At 41.2% G+C, this 23,694-nt stretch overlaps 1 protein-coding gene across 1 annotated transcript in view; it reads left to right on the forward strand.

Moving 5' to 3' along the window:
• The window catches only part of tnr (tenascin R (restrictin, janusin)), a gene marked incomplete at both ends in the record, with an annotated part of 284,483 nt that overhangs the window by 255,030 nt on the left and 5,759 nt on the right, over window positions 1–23,694 (forward strand). Inside the window, 4 exons of the mRNA XM_080725805.1 lie at window positions 1,005–1,135; window positions 5,866–5,998; window positions 12,207–12,358; window positions 13,126–13,222. Of these exons, the coding sequence (XP_080581931.1) occupies window positions 1,005–1,135; window positions 5,866–5,998; window positions 12,207–12,358; window positions 13,126–13,222 (513 nt within the window). The remainder of the gene's footprint in view (window positions 1–1,004; window positions 1,136–5,865; window positions 5,999–12,206; window positions 12,359–13,125; window positions 13,223–23,694) is intronic.

The following is a 23,694-nucleotide window of genomic DNA, read 5'->3' on the forward strand; positions in this document are numbered from 1 at the left end:
TACATATACCAGTATGAGGGTGCAGCTTGTCCTGAATAAGACCTGCGGCAAGATACAACATATAAGCCGTATTGATACTGTATGCATGTAAACACACACACAATAAGAACTCCACATTATGCAGCCTTAAGCCTTAAACCAAGTAAGCTTTGCTTGCTTGCTGTTGGGACCTGGGGGATTACAGCACACATCGTGCAAAATTATAAGACAATTAAGACACATTTACAGCTCAATCACCTCAGCTGTTAGCAGCAATTCACACGGATATATAACAGACACAGTCTGTCATCTTGCCAAGCATGTTTGTTCTCGGTGGAAGTAGCATGACTAACTGATTTGTAAAGAGTGGAAATGGAAGCAATTTCAAGCAACCCGTGTCCGACAGGACCAGCAGGGCTAGAAAGGCAGACACAATGATGCACAGTACACCCTCTATACCAGGGGTCTTCAACGTTTCCAGGCCAAGGACCCCTTCGTTGAGAGAGAGATGAAGCAGGGACGTCCACAACCTGTTCATAGATTCCATATAGCTTAATTGTTTGACAGCACATTCATCAGTGTATTTTGGATTCATGTCAATTTGTGTTTTGCGATTTTTAACCACTTGAACTGTTAATACTTAATAAACTTGACCTTTCACTCTGTACTTAGTCTGCTCTTTTTCCCCTCTACACCAAAGCTTTTTGCCAAAAATAGCCGATCTACAAGCTCACAACGCCTCGCGCTGCATCTTGACACGTTGAGAGTTTGTAGATTGGCTATTTTCACTATTCATCTTACACATAATTATACAGGCCACATGTAGTTATAAAGCATTTCTAGAGTTTGCAAATATTAAACATTTCAAAAGAATCAAATGACATTATTAAAACTAATTTGGGACATGAAACTTTCGTCATTTGTTTTGTAGAATGGATCCTATAGTCTCCTGGCAAGAACTGGCCATGAAGCGCTGATGACTTACAGTATAAGTGATGGATGTTGTTGTTGTGTGTTTCTGATAGCCATGGACGCACCCCTGAACCTGACAGCCAGCGAGGTGAACCACCGCAGTGCTCTTATCTCCTGGCAGCCGCCAATGGCAGATATCGACAATTACATGCTCACCTACAAGTCAGCTGATGGCAGCCGCAAGGTACGTAGGAGTTACAGGACACTTAAGCATGCACGCACGCACACACGCAAGTGTTGTATATACACAAAGGTGCCGCTATGTATTTACACATTCAGATAGACACAAAGGTTGTCTTCCAACATAATCCCCTAGCAATCCGTTGAAGAACTGTAAAATATTCTCACATCCTACAGATACTCCCCCCCCCCCCCCATATTATACAATCACACAACATTTCACTCTAGGGTTGCCAACTACCTGAAATCCAAATGACACCCGGCCAGGCGTCCCTTATTTCTGAAGAAAATAAGGTACCCCCAGAAAAGGGGGAAATCTCACTGCAGTACAGTACACTTAAAAAGATTTACAGCAGATTTACGCATTTCCTTGTAGATCTGCAATTTCTTTCTGTAGGCAGAGTACAGATTACAAAGACAACTCAGGTCCAGGTGACTAAGTCTAGAGGGTTACGGTTTATAACCTGCATTATTGGCATTATGAGCTGTTTGAACTTTCCCAAAAATAAGGTAACAGTGTGTCCCTTGTCAGTTCAATAAGTGACACCTCTTTTAGTTTCCAAATAAGGAAGAGTTCCTCATTTCAAGGGACGGTTGGCAACCCTAAATTCACACACACTATCATGTCTGTGTTGAGTGATTGGTACTGGTGTTGACCAGTTGGTGTCAGCCATGCACCAAGAATACACTGCAGCCTTTAATTAGCTCTGGCTGGGTTTTCTTTTCCTGGGTAGACTGGAATTGGTGGAATTGGTCTGTATCATTGACTCGGTCATGTGTCAGTGGTGTGGCAGGCAGGTTGGTTCCGGCCGGGTGTCTGTGTTGCATCCATTCCTCCCCCTCTGTGCCTTTGTGTCCTCTCTCTAGACCACAATAGGCTCTATGCATATAGGCCATTTTGTCCTACTTCCGGGTGTCTTTCGACTTCCTTCACAGGAGTTACTGATGATACTAATGAAGGGTCTGTTTGATTTATTGTACAGTGGTTCTTTAATTTCAAGGACCCCCATAACTCTGTTCAAATGGAATCAACAAATGGAATGAAATGGATCCTTGTGGGTCCATTTGCTTCCGTTTGTACACTGTCAGAGTTACACACCTGTATGGGGACATTTGGAACCCACTCAAGGACACTTTGAGACCCACTGGTGTAGCAGAGTGTTTCCAGTGAGCCAACATGCACAATATCAGCACCCTGACTCTGTTTGACCAGAATGGAACAGACCCTTCATTAGTATCATCGGTAACACCTGTGAAGGAAGTCGAAAGACACCCGGAAGTAGAACAAAATGGCGTATATGCATAGAGCCTATTAAGCACATACTGCCTATAGTATATACTGTATATCGTTGCTGTCGGGTGGAAAGCTTGTATGCCCTGAACGGTTACTTTTCAGACATGGAAATGTAGTTATTATTTAGTCGCCAACTCTTGATCACGGTTTTCATTGGTTTCATATTTATAAAGCTCACAGACAGACCATATCACTTTCACAAAAATGACTTTTGTGTAATAATGTATACTAATTTACAGGGTGAAAAATCCTTTTCTCCTTCACTCCTGGCTCTCTTTTCATCACATGTGCATTGACAAAATATTACATTTGTAAACATTTTATATTATGTTATAATCATAACATCCTACCTACTGTATTATTCTAGTAATCTATTTCAAACAACTGCAAACTTAGTTTATGTGTGTAGTTTTCATTCCATTATCAACTACTAGAAGCTCGGCCGCCGAACTACTGTGTCAGGCGTTATCCGTGCTCTGAGTATCTGACATCACTGTGATGTCACAGTGATGTGTTAGGGGAACCACAGTGTCAAGCGTTACCCCTATACGGACAAGCTGTGACGGTTCTGAACTGCGACCTACGGTTGCAACAATACCCTCATTGGCATGCATGACACCCCGCACACAACTAAAAGTGTAACTCAGGCTTCCCACTCGGCTGTATAGGACAGCGCTGCTGTCCAGACCTCTGTTTCACAGTGGGTCATAAATGAGGTCTTGCTTGCTAAGGCAGAAAACATTGCAGCACAATTACCTCTGCTGTAACCTGCCCATATAGCAGCCAGCTTTAACAGCTGTTCAGCTCACCTCCCTCTCCGCACAGCCACATAATGGACTTTAGCAATTTATGACCAGTATCTGCCAGGGCAATCTCTTATCAAGCGTGACCTATCTGGTACCCCATTAGCATTTACGCATACGTAGAGGCGTGTATCACCATTAGTAAGTGTTTTCAAACACATGCCTGCACAAAGCCTACTGTATACACTCATGTATTGTTTCCCCTTCGTAAATGAATGCCCTACTTCATACTACAGTGTCACACAAATGTCTACAAGCTCACAACGCATTGCATCGTACCGTGTTGTAAGCTAGTAGATATACAATTTTATCAATGTTGCATTTGAAAGTGAATCTGAAAGTGGTTAAGTGTGTCTCTGACCAATACAAAGTATTAACAAGAGCTCGTGACTAGATATTTACCACGTTGGATCCATTTATTTAATTTTTCCATTTACTGAAAAGTAAAGGTTCTGGACACCTCAGGTTGAGCTCCAGTGAGCCTGTAGGTTTTCGGCACGTGACAATGACGTGCGATGTTGCAGAAATGTAGCATTATTAAGACCAGTGGTGTAAACTGTAAAGTAACTAAGTCCATTTACTCAAGTCCTGTACTTACAGTAAGTGCAATTTTGATGTACTTTTACACCACTACAATTATTTGAAAACTTGACTTACTTACGCATTGTGAGCTTGTAGAAAAAATAGTACTTTTTCCACCCCTGGCATGTGACAATGACGTACGACAGAGCAGAAACGTAGCATTAAACCTGAGCTGCAGTAAAAGGTTGCAATAAAATTCTTATCTTGACCCTGAAAGCAGAGAAAAGTGTCAGCTCCATTGAGACAGAGAGACACCATTTACCACCTGCTCTGCTGCATAATTCACAGCGACATATTGCCTGAAAATGTGCGACTTTTTCCAAAATGCTTCAATATTTCATTTTTTTTTGGCTTGTTCATCTTTTATGTCTTGCCAAGTCATTATAGCCCCTGGTGACAACGAGGACACACATGCAATGCATCTCAGTTCAACTGAGTTCATACACACACACACGCACACACAAACACACAGTACTAGTGTATGTGTGTGTACACGTTCGTGTACGGTACACACACATAGTTAGAGCTGCCAATCCTAGCCCCCAAGTTAGGGGCTGGTTAGGTACCCGAACTAACAACACTTCAAGTCTTACCTGATATTGACATAATGCAGAACACACGCACGCACGCACGCACGCACGCACGCACACCCCACATACTCTGCCTAGTGCCTACACTAGCTGCATGCTGGCTGCTTGAGATTTGTCAAAAAATATGGGGGCCAATTGAGACATCATGACATTTGCACAAAAAAAATATTTTGATTGTTTTGTAGTTACTTCACTGTTATGACATTCTCTCTCTCTCTCTCTCTCTCTCTCTCTCTCTCTCTCTCTCTCTCTCTCTCTCTCTCTCTCTCCCTCCCTCCCTCCCTCTCTCTCTCTCTCTCTCTCTCTCTCTCTCTCTCTCCCCAGTGTATCTCCCTCATACGATACAATATGTAACAAAGTTATTTCAGTTTTTTCATCAGCACTGCAACTACTGTAACCGTTAAACAGAGCTCCTATCTTGTTGGTCTTAGTATTATGATTATTTGAATAACAAAGGAATATTGTAAGGATTGTAAGGATTATCTTGAAAAGATTTTTTATTTTTTTTAGTCAGTGTTTCATTAACAATGTTTGGGGTTTCCAACGTGGCAGGAGCTTTATCCCTGACATTTACACTGCATGGATTACATCAGTGTCTGCTATACATGTGTGCAAGGCTGCATGCTGATCTGTACAACATGCTGTGTCTGTGTGTGCATACAGTATGAGGGCATAATCGTTGCTGTCAGGCAGAAACCTCATACGGTATCTTCATATATTTCTACTTTTTATGTTTTTTCCTAAATTAATGCCTTAATAGTTCATGATACAAGATTAGTGGAAATAGCAGATCTCCAAGCTCACAACGCATCACGACATACAGTACTGTGAGCTTGTTGTACGGTTTTGGATGTACAAGGTTCCTACCTAACGACCATACACTGTATCTATTCTGTGAATGAATGAATGAATGAACGAATTAATTTTTATTTCCGTGTCTTGTCAAAAGACCCATCTCTTATGGGATTATAAGACCAAACATGAATAAACAATACCACATTCAATTACTGAAGACTGCACAACAATAATAAAATAAAATAAAAGAAATGAAAAGAAAGAAAAGAAAAGGAAATGCCAAAAACAAAAATACCTCACCTGTGTGTGCATATCGTCTCTGTCGGGTGGAAACCTCACATGTCCAAAGCTGTGACTTCTCAGGATTCAAATTCAAAAGTATAAAAAGTAACAGATCTACAAGCTCGAAACACATCGCTTGGCGCCGTGTTTCGAGCTTGTGGATCTGCTACTGTTGATGCTTTTGTGTGACGCTGTAGTATCGGGCGTTAATTCACGATAAAACACGAAACAACAGTGTGTGTGTGTGTGTGTGTGTGTGTGTGTGTGTGTGTGTGTGTGTGTGTGTGTGTGCGTGTGCGTGTGCGTGTGCGTGTGCGTGCGTGTGCGTGCGTGTATGTGTGTGTGTGTGTGTGTGTGTGTGTGTGCGTGTGTGTGTGTGTGTCTATAGGAGCTCATCCTGGATGCAGAGGACACGTGGATTCGTCTGGAGGGTCTGGCTGAGACCACAGAGTTCACCGTCAGACTCCAAGCAGCCAGAGGGCTGGACACCAGCGCTATAGTCTCCACCACATTCACCACAGGTACACACACACACACGCACGCACACACACACACACACTTGTGCACACACACACTCACAGCACACCGTTGCTGTTGGGAAGCAACCTCTTTATCGTCATAATTCTTTTTTTTTTCTTTTTTTCCTTTTTTTTCAATTGACAAATGCCCTATTTTGTTTTTCATCACACAAAAGTATGAAAATAGCAGATCTGCAAGTTCAAAACTTGTCTGACACTGTTTTTGACACGTTTTGAATTCTACCGTTGTTCAATTCCCCGGCCGGGTCATACCAAAGACTATAATAATGGGACCCAATGCCTCCCTGCTTGGCACTCAGCATCAAGGGTTGGATTGGGGAGGTTGATCACCACTAAGGTCCAGGGACTACAGATGAAAATTTGCCTGTGGCTAACTCTGACTCATTTACATTGAAGTGAAAACTGACATGTCCATTAATGAGTACTGTCCCTGTCAAATAAACAAACTTTCATCTACCGGTACATTGGATCTCAAGTAAGGCTAGGCAATTTATCGAAAATATATTGATATCGAGGTATCAACATGCGAGGTATACATATCGACGAAGACGGCTTGAAATGAGGTATTGGTGTATGTGTCAAATTAATTAATAGACACACTATTCATGCACGTAGCACATGCAAAAAAGCAGTCCATCTGTAACCAGGTGTGGTTATTTCAATAAAACCATTGTTGAAAAATGGAAATAAGGCTTTATTTATTCTATGTGTACTGTGCAGTGTGCTTGCATGAATATGCTATTTATTTTCTGGGTTGGCCCTTTTCCACCGGCAGCGATAACGATGACGATATCCATAAAATACCACAACCACATCGTTGTTGATCCTAACGATATAGTTGTCGGCTATCATTGTCTTTATCGGTGTTGGGTGGATGCTGCCGATCCACTTCAATTGAAAACAATTTTTTTTAAATCGTTATCCTCATCGTTATCGCTGCCGGTGGAAAAGGGCCTTTAGACAGGCAGTGGACCTAAAGCAGAAAAACATTAAAATATCGAGGTATTTAACAACGTTATCGAATATCAAAGGTTTTCCTAATATCGCCCATCCTTAATCTCAAGACACAAAATAGCACTTAAGTTCTATCCTTCAGCTATTTGGAAATAGACAAACCTTCTGTTTTGGTCAAAAATAAATAAATAATCACATTTCTGAAAAGAATGTTGTGATACCAGGTTGATAGTTGCTAATGGGAATCAAACATTGGCCTGACAAGGAGGTTCATGCACGAGGTCCTCCAGTGGTATTTTTCTCCCCCAGATAATGCGTTCACACCTGTGTGCGGGTCTGTGTATCTGTCTGCAGCTAATCTGCAAGACCCAACGGCATCATAGCTCTTGAGCGTGCTAAGCTGTCAGCAGGCCAAGGACGGCAACTTCAGAATAGTTTTCAAAAACGGTCAACAACAACTTTTATTTTTTTACATTTTAATATTATTTTTATATGTAATCTCAGACCCACCATCGCTCCAGGCTATGGGATAAGCTTAACATTTCTTGTGCACGCTGCTAGCAGGCCAAGGACCTCAATTACCCAATTCATTTCAAAATGTATGCAAATGTATACTGTACATCTGCAGCATGTCCTCAACCTTTGTTTACCAGCTAAAGAGAAGAGTTGTGTACGATTTGAATCTCGATTTTATTTGCACGTAAATTTGCCCCAGGAAAGCATTATGGCTGTATTGTTGCAGGATGCAGGATGTATATGTCCGTCAGCCCAGCTACAAACACAAGGACATCCTCCAGAGACAGGCTTGCTATTATATTATGCCCAGAATTGGGATGTGATGTGAGGGCTCATGACTGTGGTAGAAAGTTGTTGTTGTTTCTTCTTCTTCTTTTTTTTTCTCCTTCTTCTTCTTCTTCTTCTTCTTCTTCTTCTTCTTCTTCTTCTTCTTCTTCTTCTTCTTCTTCTTCTTTTTTCTTGTGTGCTACTTTCAAATCAATGTAGTCATTGCCGTAGATACCTTATGTAAAAGAGTGTGGGAACAGTGATGTTTGAGTTGCATGGAGGTGGTTTGTACTACTACTGTACATGGAATAATGGAATCCATATACCTGTTTAAATAAGAATTTAAATTCTTATTGACTGTATGCAATACAGGATTTATCCCTTATAGAGCAGTGATACTCAAACTCCGGAATGTCTGGAACTCTGGAATGTCCTCGAAGTCACGCATCCAACAAGCTTTAAACTGAGCAGATTGGACCTTCCATTCCAGAGATAATGGCCAAAACAACTTGAAAGCGGGCATTCAAATCTTTGATTCTTTCTTTTTTCTTTCTTTTTTTACCAGTGGCTCTGCCCGACTAATTAGCATACCCAAAACAATATTGTAGGCCTAATGCAAATCAAATGAAAGAGAGATGTACTGTACTGTAGCTCTACAGTACTTAACAACTGCATCATTTGCCATTTAGTAGCTAAACAGTCTGGGTAATCTATTTTAAGTAGATTGTTTTATTTTATTTTATTTTCCTTAGCCATAATAACCCATAACTATCTATTTTCACAAGTTTATTTTCTGTAAAAAGCCATTTGTGTGAATGTGGGCCAAGTCATAAATAACATTTGTGAAGCAATTGAAAGAGATATGTGCTCAGCTTTAATGTTATTCCACTTAATAGCAGGCAGACAGATATACAACAACCCAGACAAATAGCAGACAAATGTACATTTGTTTGTTTAAGTGTTTGTGTGGAATATGCTAATTGCACAGAATTATTAAAAAGAGATTACTTTCATAACAAATTGTGACAGAATATAAATGGAATTCCAAGCCATAAAATAATGCACATTGCACTTGTCTTACGTTATGTGGAAATAAAGCAAATGAAAGAGAGAAGTAATCAAGTATTGTCAATCAACTGGCCCATGGCCCCTTGACATTTTTGGAGCCGTGGGCGGAGCCCATGGTCTCCCTCTGAGTGGCAATGTGTGTCCTGTCTCACCAGTGAGAACTGTCCCGTTGAGTTCGAACAGTACCTTTTATGACCACACATGTTAAGGGAGGGGCGCTGTTTTCAGGCCAGGCACACACACGCACACACACACACACAGGGGGGAACACATAGAATCAAAAACATAGATCTGGAAGTGCTCAATTTCACGGCTCCACTTCGAACCAAGGTTTGATTTTTGTAATGTGGCCCACAAGTTCAGAAGTTTGAGTATCCCTTGAATTAATGTTTAACTTTCTGTTACTTTACAGTATATCTCACGGTGTATTCCAGTGATGATTCTGCACGTTTCTTATCATTCTAATGACAGTTAATACCTCCACCTAGAGCAGATCAGCTCAGCAGTAGCTCAGTGATTCTCTGCTTGATGCTTGATGCTATAGGTGGACTGAACTGCACATGAAAGATGTTCTCCACAGTCTCAGCAGTCAGCTTGGACTCAGAGTAGCATATAAATGAGACGAGTGAAGCTTACGGTTCCAGGTTGTTGACAAAATATAGCATTGCTAGTCTCCTTGAACCTACACAGAATATACAGACTGACAGCCGCTGTATGTTTCAAAGAAAGAAAAAAGAAAAAAAAATGTCACAGCATTTGGGTATGTGAACAGTTTCTGGAAAGAACTGAAACTGTATATTTTAGATTTCAAGAGTTGCAAGAAATGAGGCAACACCTTCAGCCTCCCTGTTTAATATGTAAACGTATAAACCTTTAAGTTACTCGAGGGCATCGCTGAGCACATTCCTGTGCTGTGCTTTGCTTTCTTTCACATCTGAAGAGTATTTATTTGAGTCAGTTTGTGGGCACAGACCTTAGTGTTATTTTATTGGTGTGAGTACAGGGTGTTAATTTATTAAACGTATCATTCCATTCTAAACTGGTCTTCCCCTGGTTTTGCGGTTTCAGCATAGCTGAGGACCTTACCTCGTACAAAAGCGTTCACAGTTGATTGGATTTTTCTTTTTTTCCTTTTTTTTTTTTTAAAGAGAGCATTTGCACTTTATAGCGACTGAGCGACCGGAAGTTAGCTGGGCTCCCCGCTGTTAACATAGTTATAAATCACCACATTTACAGTGTATCATTAACATTGATTTAAGCTCAGTGTGAGCTTTGTAGATTTGCATGTAGATCAGCTTATGTGGTTAATCCACTTCCAAGAAGTGTGGCGTAGTCAAAAGTACAATATTTATATTGAAATACAGTAGAGTGATGCTACAGTATGCTAATTCCATATCCAACCAAGTTCATTACTCAAGTAAATGTTCTTGGTTACTGTCCACCTTTGATGTGTTCTACTAAGCGCATAAACCTCTCTAGACGCTGTTTTATCCCGCCTTTTGCTTTTTAGAGAGGGCTGTGTTTTTTCATTTGAATTGTTTATATTTGTGGGCTCCTTGCCAGTGATCACACTCATATTATAATATTCTTTCTGTTTCTGATCGGTAGTCATGGCTGCCAGTTCCCACCTGAATCAAAGTTATACATTTAAACTTAAATACATTTTTTATTTAGTTCAAGATCAAAATTCTTATTTTTTCAAGTGAACTTTTTGTAAATGATCAAAACCTTTTGGCTGAATCAGAGAACTGACAGCCAATTGACAGCATGCTGACATGTTATGGGAGCTGCGGCCCTCTGGAGCGCTAAGCATTACAGATGGTGGTGTGGATGGGACCGTCAGAGGTGAGCTACCCTCCCTCCAGGATATACATGAGAAGCAGTGCGTACTGCGTAGCCAATGCTGAGTGGATTATCAAGGACACTCACGACCCCAACCACAATCTATCCTACTCTATATATCAAAAGCCATTCCACTGAAGTATGGAGCCGTTTCTACGTGTCACCTTCCAGGCTGTTGAACAAGCGCTGAGCCCTATCACCATAGTCTTCGACACAGGCCATCACACAGGCATTATCACTTTATGTACCGTACATATGACTATGATTACACTCCACGGTCTGCTGCACTGTGGCACTATCACTTATGTATAGTCTTTCATGTTTAATATCTGGGCAGCCATAGCTGAATGGTTAGAGAGGCCGTATGGAAAACAGAAAGTATTGTACTTTTTACTAATTATTATCACAAAACATACAGTAACCACTTTGGCACTATAATATATATTTCGGCCTTTTGAAAATAGACAAGCTCCATTGTGAGCTTCTGTTGTGAGCTTCTCCATTGTGATCCGCTATTCTCAAAAGATTTGTATACATTTTGAACATGAAAACTGAAATGGGACATTCTGCACAATGAGTACTTTTACTTTTGGTAATTTTAAGTATATTTTGATACCAAGGCTTTTATACTTTTACTCAAGAACATTTTGAATTTTACTTGTAAGGGTGCCCTCAGACCAAAATACCTATGAGAGTGGAATCCGCGTTCCACCAATGCATTTCAATGAGAGTGAAGCGGTTTCATGCCAGCAGAGGATTTCTGCAAAAAACGCTCCCTTATCATTGAAATGCATTGGAGGAACGCGGATTCCACTCTCATAGATATTTTGGTCTGAGGGCACCCTAACAGGGTATTCCTACATTGTAGTATAGATACTTTTATTAAGTAAAAACATGCGAGTACTTCTGACTCCCATCACTGAGATTATAAAAGACACTACCAGTAAGACTTCCAGGATATACATGAGAAGCAGTGCGTAGCCAATGCTGAGTGGATTATCAAGGACACTCACTACCCCAACCACAATCTATCCTACTCTATATATCAAAAGCCATTCCACCGAAGTATGGAGCCGTTTCTACTTGTCACATCAAAGTGTCCCTGAGCAAGACACTGTTCACTGGGCGCTTTATTAATGGCACCCACTGCTCCTAATAGTTATGATGGGTAAATGCAGAGGACAACTATTACGTACTGTACGTGTAAATGTACTATGACAACAAAATACTCCATAGGAGTGGGGACCAAAATATTATATCTGCTAAGCTAACTGATCTATGTCTGATGGTATTTATGATAGTACACCATCACTTAACGTGACATGTTGTGAGTTTTTAGATTTTCTATTTTCACTTTTTCTGTCCCAAGTTTTATTTTATTTTATTTCTGAAAATCCTTAGAATTGTTTAATAAATACATAAATGTACAAGTTACCAAAAAGATATATTTTTTGGGTCACGGCCCTACATATGTGTGTAAAACTCTGCTGTAATGTACCGGTATACAGCACGCCTGACTTCACTTGTTCTCTTCCTCCCACAGGGAGCCGTCTGTTCAGCACACCTCAGAACTGTGCCCAGCACTTGCTGAATGGAGAGACTCTGGGTGGCGTCTATACCATCTACCTCAACAGGGACCCCAGCCAGGGCGTGCAGGTCTACTGCGACATGACCACCGACGAGGGAGGCTGGATTGTAAGTTAGACTTTTTATTGCGACCGTCAGGTTGCAAGTTACTATGAAAAGCTCAACTGTCTGTCTGTCTGTCTGTCTGTCTGTCTGTCTGTCTGTCTGTCTGTCTGTCTGTCTGTCTGTCTGTCTGTCTGTCTGTCTGTCTGTCTCTCTTTCTGTCTGTCTGTCTGTCTGTCTGTCTGTCTGTCTGTCTGTCTGTCTGTCTGTCTGTCTGTCTGTCCGTCACGTCACACTTTTGCCCTACTCTATCTCTGGCACCGTTGCCACTATCAATGCCAAACTCTGCACACACACCCCAACCTCCAGCCCTGATTTCTCACATGGCCCTCTTCTAGCGCCACCATCAGGCTGACTTTTGCAAAACACATTTTTGGACACTGCTCCTACAGATTTTGGCCTAAAATCACGCAAAGCTGTACACACTATCATGTCATCAACATGGATGTGTCCAATTTCCCATATTCCCTCCTGATTGGCTACGATTGCCTTAAGGTTTGTGTATTTGACGTGACGGTCGCTTATCTCCCGATTATGGAGTCTTACTGGTAATGTCTTTTATAATCTCAGAGATGGGAGTCAGAAATACTCGCATGTTTTTACTTAAGTAAAGGTATCTATACTACAATGTAGGAATACTCTGTTACAAGTAAAATTCTAAATGTTCTTGATTAAAAGTATAAAAGCCATGGTATCAAAATATACTCAAAAGTATTGCCTGATTGCCTGGTCACAATGTCAGTAAACAGCATCACATTCTGGTGTTTTTGCAGGTGTTCCAGCGACGACAGAACGGCCTCACAGACTTCTCCAGGAAGTGGAGTGACTATCGCGTGGGCTTTGGAAACCTAGAGGATGAATTCTGGCTGGGTAAGAAAGAACCTTGTGTCACCAACAGAAATCCGCTTGACGCAAGAAAATGCATGTGAAAATCAGACAATGTAAAATCCAAAGTGTCCATTTAACTCTGAGAATGTACACATGGCTCCATTTGGTTACATTTTTTTCATTGTCAGAGTTAAATGGTTCAATTAACACATGCCATCCATCTTGAAGAAGGAAGGGCACTGGAGCAAATTCGTACAATTAAAGCCTTTTTAATAACAGGGTGCATTGTCAATACATCTTCATCAGGTCATGATGACCTCCTGAGATGCACCGGACCAGCCTGAATTAGGCTTGAGGCACGACAGAACCCCTTTGACCCTGTGGCTCGTCATTCAGGCGCTTATCTGTTGTGTGTGTTGGCACACCGAATTACCAATACACCTTCCTGGACAGGGGCTTTAGCCTTAAGCCCTTTGCACACAGGCGCATTTAACCGCACGGATAAAACGGACAATATAATTTTTTGAAAAGAAAACAATGATTCTCTATGACCTCATGCACACCGGCTCCGAATTAGCCGTGCGACGAGTGGCTGCCGCCGTGCGTTTTTTTCTCGATCGAAACCAGTTCGATTTGTGCGTCTTGTCGCATGCGGTAAAAAACTCATCACTCCTTTTATGACTCCTTTTTGGATCCGCAGCGCCGATTCCGCACAGCCTTGCACACCAAATTCAATGCGTTGTATTCATGCCGCAAACGAAAAAAACGCAACTGTCCTGTGTGCAAAGGGCTTTAATGTGTCTCTAATTTATAGTGTCAGATGGATGGGGTGCAATCTTTTCTCAGCATTGGACTCAGTGTGAGAATCTATTATCTGTGATCAGGACGGATCCTCAAACCATTAGAGCACTCATCCACTCAGTCGTCTCACATGCTGCACTTGATTCATAGTGACAGTAGTGGGCACAATACTTACAGTGTACAACTTTGTTTCTTACATTTTCTTCTCACAATTCTAAAGGTTTATTTATTTATTTTACCCGGAACCTGGGTCTTTAAGATTTGTGTGATTCTGTGTGGTATCTGTGCTTATAGATCTACACACACAGTGTACAACATTATTCGAAACGTCCAAATATTGAATAGCACGGAGTGTGTGTGTTGGGGGGGGGGGGGCATTCCCCCAGACCCAGTCTCTTGACCACTAGAGCCTTATTTAGGGGAATATCTGCTAAGAAGTGCATTAACCTGTGTTGTGCACTAAAATGTAACCACTTCAACCTGGCTTCTCTATTTTCGGCATGCCATTATAGGCAATACATTTCAAATGCGTTGTGAGCTAGTAAATCTGCTATTTCCACTATTTGTCCTATGATCAAGTCTATAGTATATGTGAAATAGAGCTTGTTGAGTGAAAGCTCGGACGTTGGTTCGTACTTAACCTCAAAGCCTCTGAGAAGGTCAAGACTCTTCTGATGCCTAGCCCGTTCAAGGGTGAATTGGATTCTCCCCAGCTCGACCGATATACTGAGTTATATAGCGATAGTCAAGAAAGCAGAGGAAGAAAGTTGGAAATGGAAACCTAGCATCTAGAAAACTACTCGCTGGATTGCCTTGGAATTCGATGTGCCCTTTCATGCTCCCCAGAGGATGAACCATGGTTGACCCCGTGGCCTTTCCTCTGGCTACGAGAGGCAAGGCCATGAGGTCACCCATGATTCATAAGGGTGTTGCTGGAGCCTTGCAACACCCTTGGGCTGTCTATTGACCAGATTCCTATAAGGCATTCATGCTCCCTTGAGCAAGAACCCAAGCCATGTGGAGTGACCCTACAGTGTGACCTTTCCTCTAACGTCATACTCAGCGCAGAGTGTCTGTTCAACATACACATGGTATCTCATAATCTAACCGGCAGACTGCAGGATCATCGGCCGCAGGGACGTGCAGAGAATGTTAGAGACTAGAGAGGCAGGGGCTGACATTTCTAAAAGGGCCTTTTGGTGAAAATGCGTCACAACGCGCTGTGACGCGTTGTGAGCTTGGAGGTTTGGCTAATTACGGTGGTTGATACGACACTGAACTAAGTATAATCAAGTCAATACTGGAGGTGTGGCATGGATTTCTGCACAGAGAGGGCAATTCTTTCAACATAAGATGCTACATTCAAGTTCAGGAGAGTTTGGACAAGGCAATTATCTTAAATGCAGCATCTTATGTCGAGAGAACAGCCCTCTCTGTGTAGAAATCCATGCCATTACGCCACATCTCCAGTATTCACTTGATTATGCTTAGTTCAGTGTGGTATCACTCACCGAGATTAGCTGAACTCCAAGCTCACAACGCGTCGCAGATTTTCGATATTTCCACCAAAAGGCCCTGTGTCAGCCCCTGCCTCTCCAACATTCTCTGCACGTCCCTGGGAGAGAGAGAGAGAGAGAGAGAGAGAGATATTCTTTGTCAAGTGAAGTCCTATGCTTCACACATCGACAGAATTCATAAAATGTCACTTGAATAGAGCAACACATTTCCCCTGATTAAAGGGTGTCACCTCAATTTTAGACTTGTGCAATATACCAACGCTTGTCTGAATCTCACGACAAAAGAGCAGAGCTCTATTTACTAATATCTGCACAAACAAACACTACAGAAGGTCAGTCCTCTTTGTTCATCTCATCTATCACTTGACGTCAAAAAGTCTAATTAATTAGTGGATTCTCACAAAGCTAATCTCTCCTTGAAATGACTTGGTACCTGTCACTATTCTGATTCAAAAACAAAAACCATAGAACAGACACACCCTGCCGAATATTTATTTCTATTATCTCTCTTGTTTTATTTTTTCCCCAAGGGAAAAAATGTCATGGTTTATGATGATTAGAATGAAATTCTGTCTACATTTTTCATTCAGAAAATCTCGACCTGGGAAAAATAAAAATGTTAAGCCTTTATTTTGATAGTGACAGTGGAGAGAGAGAGTGTAGGGCAACTGCCGTACAGCAAAGTGGTCCGGCCAGCCAGGAATCATTTGGGGGCATTTGTTCCCTTCATGTGGTATTCACCGTAACAACTTGGCTATTGGGACACTCCCTTCTTTCCTATGCTATTTAAAAAGAGCAGTTTGCAATAATTGAGATATAAATATATTGCTCTCTCAGTCAAACATTTTCATTTGGAAGGGGCCAATCTAAGTGCTTATTTAACTCTGAGAGTGTACAAATGGCACCAAATACGGATAATTCGGTTGCATTTGTACACTCTGAGAGTTACAGACCCATTAGGGGTCCATTTGGACCGCTGGTGGTCCCCGCCTCCCCGGACCTAACGTAGAGTGTTTGGTTTGAACATTTTGCAGTGGGTTGTCCGTTTTTCCTTACGCTGGCCTTTTTGTACATAAGCACCAGTTGTACCAACTCTGCTGCTGTGTTGAACCTCTGAACCCATCAATTATGCTGCTGATAAATATTAACATTAGAGGCTCGTTTCAGTCATACTGGGATATTCTCTACACAAAATACACGCAGAAACATGCAGGAAACGCTTTGCATTTACAGTAAGTCTTCAGAGTCCTGCACCTCATAGCGCAGAGGAATTGCATATTTTCTCCTTTATTCATGAATGTATTTTCTCCTGAAAAGCCACATCCCAAGCCACGATAACCTATTCTTCATGAAAATCTACCCCTTGGCTTAACTCATACCCTGTGTGGGAATAAAATCCTGTGAGAAAGAGTCCTCTATCACGACACTCGAGGATAGAAGGGTGGCTAAATAGAATTTTGAGCCTGTGCATTTTCATGCTGTAGGGGATTACATTACCTTTTTTCTAGATGCACTTACTCCCCCCCCCCCCCCCCCCCTTTCATTCTGTACGTCCATAAAAGCTGTGGCTTAATGTCACCTCAGGCTGTGTCAAATCAAGCGCTCCCCTGTCTGCTCCCATGCGACCAGCCGTCCGAGCCCTGCTGCCAGGGGTGTCGCACCAAATTCTGGGCCCTGGGTACAAGGATTCACTGCGGGCCCCCCATGAATGTTCTTCATAGGGGAGGGGGTTTAACCCATTTAGACTGGGAACGCATTATTTTGTGCTTTAACTATTGAAAAATAGCAGATATACAAGCTTGCTGTGATTGTATATCTGCTTTGATCAAAACCTATATATCTTATCTGTATACCTTTATATCTGTTTCTATGTCAGTTTCTATGTCACTTTTTCATGTGAAGGACCCCCAGAATATTTGTTCCAGGGACCCCCCAGAAGCAAAGTTTGAGTAAACAAATGTTCACTTAAAAATACATATATTCAAAGATTTGCACTCAAAAATAGCAGATCTACGAGCTCACAGCACAGCACTCAGTGCCGCGCTGTGAGCTCGTAGATCTGCTATTTTTCAATAGCTAAAGTATAAAATAACTAAGGCCCCTCCACATTGGGCCCTAGTGACTCAGTCCCACTTTTCCCCCCCTTGTGACGCCCCTGCCTGCTGCCACTGGATTACAGAACAGCAGGGAACGTTGCATCCTGTTAGCACTGCATAGCAATGCTCAGTGGTGGGAAAGGTTCTGAAATGATTTTACTTAAGTAAAAGTATCAACACTGCAATGTAGAAATACTCTGTTTACAAGTAATCGTCCAGAATTCAAAATGTACTTGAGTAAAAGTATGAAAGTATTGGCATCAAAATGTATTTAAAATACCAAAAGTAAAAGTACAAAATGTTTGAAAATAGCCAAGTCTAAAGTGGTTTGTGTATGTTTTATATTATTATAATTTATACCTGCAAAGTAACTGTGACTAAAGTTCTCAAATAAATGTAGTGGAGTAAATGTACAATATTTGGATCTGAGATGTAGTGGAGTAAAAGTATTGGCAATTGGAAATACTCAAGTAAAGTACAAATACCTCAAAATTGTACTTAAGTACAGTACTTAAGTAAATGTACCAGTGTGAACAGAGGTGTCCTTTACTAACAGTTCTGCTCAGTGGACTGGTGGTGGACATATTGGAGAGATTTACTCAGAAACGTGAAGTTTCTAAAGTTTGCGTATTGCTGCTCTTGAGTTAAAGGGATATTTCACTTTGTGTACAGATTTCAAGTTGCTTTTTATTGTATTCAAATGTTTTCATTTTCCCCAAAAAATATTACAAATAAATTAAAAACATTATTGAAAAAAACACGGCCAGCTCACCTATTAGGGGGGCAGTATGAGTCCCCAGAAAAAAGAACAGTTGTTTTCAATGAATCTATCATGGTTAAAATGGAGTTTGAAGTTACGATGGGTTTGTATGCAGGTAGGGATGGGGATGTGTCTGATAAAATGATTGATATTAAATATCTAAATACTGAATCAACCAACTTAAAATCTGTCCAGGGTGGTCACAAAAGCCTGATTAGACGATAAAATAACCAACGTTTTTTTTTTTTTTTTTTCTTTAACAAAGGATAATGCAATCACCCCTTCATCCTGTTTCAAAATGTAGACAACCCTCATTCTGGGGGAAGCATATGTGAGCTACAGAGCTTTGGCATAACCACACATATGGTATAACGCCCTCTTCCATTAAAAAGTCATCAGCATTCTTCAGTGGAAGGGGCACAGATGAGATGCAAGAGGAAGTATCCTTTCTACACATTCAAGGTCCGTGATGGTAAACCTTTTATGCACAGACACACTGGCTGCAGTGGCGTCAACTCAATTGGGTATGGCAGGGGTATGCAGCTGCCATACCCTGGGTTCAGGGGGGAAAATAAAAGTTACTTTTAAGTATAAATCCATGAATATCTCTTTGTCTATCTGTGCTGGTTATTATGTTGTTAAATTACAGTAAAATAACTACAATTTAACAAAATAGTCACTTTAACAATGTATTAAAATTATATTCTCTCCATCTTGATAGAATGGTATATTCCCAGGTTCCGCACAGGTGCAATGCATTATTGTTAATTGTGGCACGTTTACTAACATGCCAAGTTTAGCTGCACTTGAACAATCATTCCAGGCTGCCATATCCAGCCCAAGAAAAAAAAATAGAATGTAATTCTTAAAATAAATGTATCATGCCTGTTGCTAAGGTATGGCAACATGACTGGTGCTTCGCGCGTGTGCAAGACGCCAGTCATGTTGCCATACCTTAGCTTTTTCTGAACTGACGCCACTGACTGGCTGTGGATAACTTAATGGGTTTTGCACGGTTATTATGACGAACAATGTCAAAAGTAGCAATTACTTTGTTCAGATTGATTTGAAACCTTCTAATGGCACTACTGTGTACTACTGTACTCACAGCATGTTGATTAATGATCTTAACACCTCTCGTGTGGAGGCAGCTATTGTAGCTATAACCACCCATGCTCTCTTTATTGTGCAATGTGCATTAACGTCGCTGTGCGTTTAAAAAAAAAAAAAACATGAAATGGCTAGCAGCATGCCATTTGATTGTGCATATTTAAGTGTTTTGTAGGAAATAAGCAAGGGAGGGACTTGCCACACATATTGTTTGGCCTTTTCTAGTAGCCAACGAGACATGCGTTTCACCGTGGGATGAAACACATGTGCCTTAAGGCTCGTATTGGGTAGTCTTGTGAACTTAAGCTAAGCTACAGTAGATAAACTCATCATTGATTTTGATTTCATGGGGGGCTTTACATTTTGACATACAAAGTGACAGCCCTTAATTCCAGATGGTTACACCCCGCCACTCCGACATGTCTCCTTTCCGACATGTCTCCATTCCGATACTAACCCTATCTCCCTTACCCTAAACTTAACCCCAATGGAAGTGTCGCCACTCCGACAATAAGAAGTCAATTTCGGAGTGGCGACATGTCGGAATGGAGAGCGACACCCATTCCAGATTAATCTGTGTCACCTTTAGATCTAGGATCACTTTGTCACATGCTTACGGAACACATATAGATGTATGCCTATTAGTCCTAATAGTTAGGAGTGAATAGTTTTCACATGTGCCAATAAAAAAAAAATACTATATACAATATACAATAAAATATATGGGTGTGGGGATAATAACAATAATAACTTGAAAATGATATAATCTTCATATTATGTAACAAAAAGGTCATTGCTCCAAATGTAGTACAGATGGTCAGGTCAGGTTTTATGCAGTGTCAACATGTTTGACCTTCATTCCTCCAGACAGCTGTTATGACCCCAGAGAAACATTACAGCCAACATTTAGCTAATCGCCGCCGCTGTGCGCCGAACAGCAATCCATTCAGCTGTATGGAGCCATAAACACTGATATTAAATCCATTCACTGCGAAAAGAATTGGCCCTTAACTGGCCAGCAGTAAAGAATATGGAAATTAAGCCGTCATTATTACTGTATCTGTTTTAAAGTATCTGTTTTTATTACTGCTGGACGGCAATCCATTCTCCCTGCCTGCTGACCTTTCCTTAGTATGTGCAGAACACAAAGTCTGCGTGACGATGTTGTAATAAAGTTGAAGAAAGAAATGACTGGGGACAGTATGTGACCATTATCCTGTTCTGTGTTGGTCGGACCGCAGCAGAGGGGCAGGCCCTATTTGCAAAATGTCTGTCTGTCTGTCTGTCTGTCTGTCTGTCTGTCTGTCTGTCTGTCTGTCTGTCTGTCTGTCTGTCTGTCTGTCTGTCTGTCTGTCTGTCTGTCTGACTGAGTCACAGAGTGACTGATGGAGTTACATTACACCATGGTCTGACCACCAGTTGGCTTAACAATGCACTAGCCAACAATTGCAGAGCAATGATCCCTCCGGGCTATGTGATGCGGCCCCTCAGGGCCAAAGGATGTTGTCTATCTTAATAACAAACCATTTGTCATAAGTTGACACCAGGGCTAGTTATTTTTCTCTGTCCTCGCCTCTATTTAAAGGCTGTACAGTACGTGTTTTATACCCTGAAAACCCAAGGAGCATAATGCCATATGGCTTTACTAGCTGCTGGGAACTTTTAATTGTTTCTAATATTACCTTCATGTTCATAATACAGTATCATTGTATAAAACTCTCTTACCAACATAACACAACCCAGGTGGACGTACAAGGCAGGTAACATATTTTATATTCCAGAAAGGAAGATCTGATCAAAACATTAATTTGAATCTGCTCAGTATTATATCACCATTATCTCGGAGAGCTGTTTGTCCTATGTGGCAATCACATCAGCGCATTGTCCTTCAAAGTATTTTATCTATTGTGTCTCTCTGTCTTTCATTCTTCAACCGAGTAATTTCGGAGCCTTAGAGAACTCATTATTTATTCAATCTCTGCGGTATTTATTTCTTCATTCTTCATTTTGGTGATAGATTATAAGACCCGGACTGGAATTACCGGCTTGAGGAGTGAAATGAAAACTGAAAAAGACAACAGATAAAAGACATCAGAACATTGGAATCGATGTAGTCTCACAGACAGTAAACAGACAATTAGATCTGATGTCTGGGGCACAAACTATTAAAAAGCTGTGAAGAGCCGTCCCTAACTAAAGAAGTGACAGACATATGACCTGACCACACTTACCGCCTTAGACCAGGCATGGACTTCCGTTACAGGAAGTTTACTTGAGTTTGTCTCTTGCAAAACCCGAAGATGCTGACTTGATTCTAACCCTCTGCCGATGGAATTGATGATGTAAGATAGTGGATCTGACCATGTGAGACTTGGGTTAAAGTGGACATACATCTTGTTAATAATATATATTTTTCTTTATTGTTCTACCAAGATATTGGTCTAAATTTTGAGTCATATTTGAGTTTTGTAAATAATAGATTGAAATAGGTTTGAAGTATAAAGTGATATATGAGATATGATATCGTTTTTGTTCCAACTATTTATGTGGACACGACCGTATATAAAACACACTTCCATACTGGTATTGTGTAACACTGAAGAAAGGTTTGTGCTGGTTGTTTGCTGCCTGTGCCCGTTAAATAAAGTACCTAAAGGACTTTCCCTTCTTTTATGGTAATGATCCTTTGAATATGCTACGTTTTGACCTATTCTTGTTTTTATTTGACTCATTATTTCAGCATAAGTGTAGGGCAAAGGCTGGTTTTAAAATATTACTGTGAGTTGGCAGTATAACAAGAAAGAGACCAATATTGTGTTCAAATGCATTCCTAATCACCGCTACTTCCGAGCAGTCCGATCAAATGCAAACGGCAAAGGAGAAGATGAATAAAAACCGGATTGTAAAATAAAGGGGGAAAAAAGAGAGACAAAAAAAATCATTGGAACAAAAACACTGGTAAATCGCTGACTAGCCAATGGAATTATGCACTACAAATTGGACATTTGCTCAGTGTTTAACAAAACGTTATTACAGCAATTGGTTTTCCCTTGTCACCCTCGGGGCCTCGATCTGCTTTTTAACGCCAGTTTTATCATCTTTCCATTGATGACACATTACTACAGGCCCTGTTTTCCTCTCTACCCTCAGCTCCTTATCAACAACAGACTTCAAGGTTGTCGTCTCTGTTGTGGCTGTTTTTTCATCTATTCCTCCGGTTGTGAACTATAGCACCTGTTACGCGATTCATCTATAACACTGTCACGTGGTGTTTCTGCTGAACAGGGACGTGCTGGCCATTGGGAAAAGCGGGACAACTCCCGAACGGCCGGTTCATTCTCGGCCGGTCCAGGCCGGGCCATTAGGAAAAAATTAAACTGTTTGCGCAAAAGTAAAAATTAAACTGTTTGCACAAAAGTAGTGAAAACAGCCGATCTACAAGCACACAACGCCTCGCACCGCGAGGCGTTGTGTGCTTGTAGATCGGCTGTTTTCACTAGTTTAAATCATTTTTTAAATGATAAATACAAAACAAACAGCTTTGGACATACAAGGTTTCCACCCAACAACAACGAAATATAGGCCTAATTCATGTAATTGGCCCACTGGCTTGTCACTTGTCATGATCTGAAATGGCAAATCTTTGAGTAGCAGCAGCAGCGCAATGAGGGCCTCTCCAACTCTTTTTCCCGGGCTGAATCAGGGGCCCAGCACGTCCCTGCTGCTGAAGGTTGAGTAAAAGGGAACAGCTTTTAGTGCCAGTGGGCACGTGTTGCCTGTTGTCGTAATCTGGAACTGATAGTGAACCCCCAGCTCCAATCTCTCAGGTCGGCGTGGGGCCTTATCGTCCCACTCTGTGTCTGGGTTTAACCGGGGACACAAATAGGCCTCATGTCTGCTACCTTGGAGATAGGGAGCAAAGCAATACATCTCACAATGATGGCGCCTGTGAGATATATGTGTAGAGAGGACGGGAAACACGGTCCTCCATGCTTGATAGTGTCAATCACTCCATATCAAATACATTTCCATTGGCGTGTCTGAAAATATGGCTCTGTTATTGTCCCGTATATCCTTGCCGTCATGCAGAAATCTAGTATTTCCATATTTCATAGTGTTCTTTTTCTTAAATTAATGCCCTGCCTCTGTACAAAAGTGTCACGCAAAAGTAGTTAAGACTGATTGTGTGCCTATAACTCCTAATACAAATATTAATGGAAAAATAGCAGA

This window comes from Nannobrachium achirus (genome assembly GCF_963921795.1).
Source record: "Nannobrachium achirus genome assembly, chromosome: 5".
Lineage (NCBI taxonomy): Eukaryota > Metazoa > Chordata > Actinopteri > Myctophiformes > Myctophidae > Nannobrachium > Nannobrachium achirus.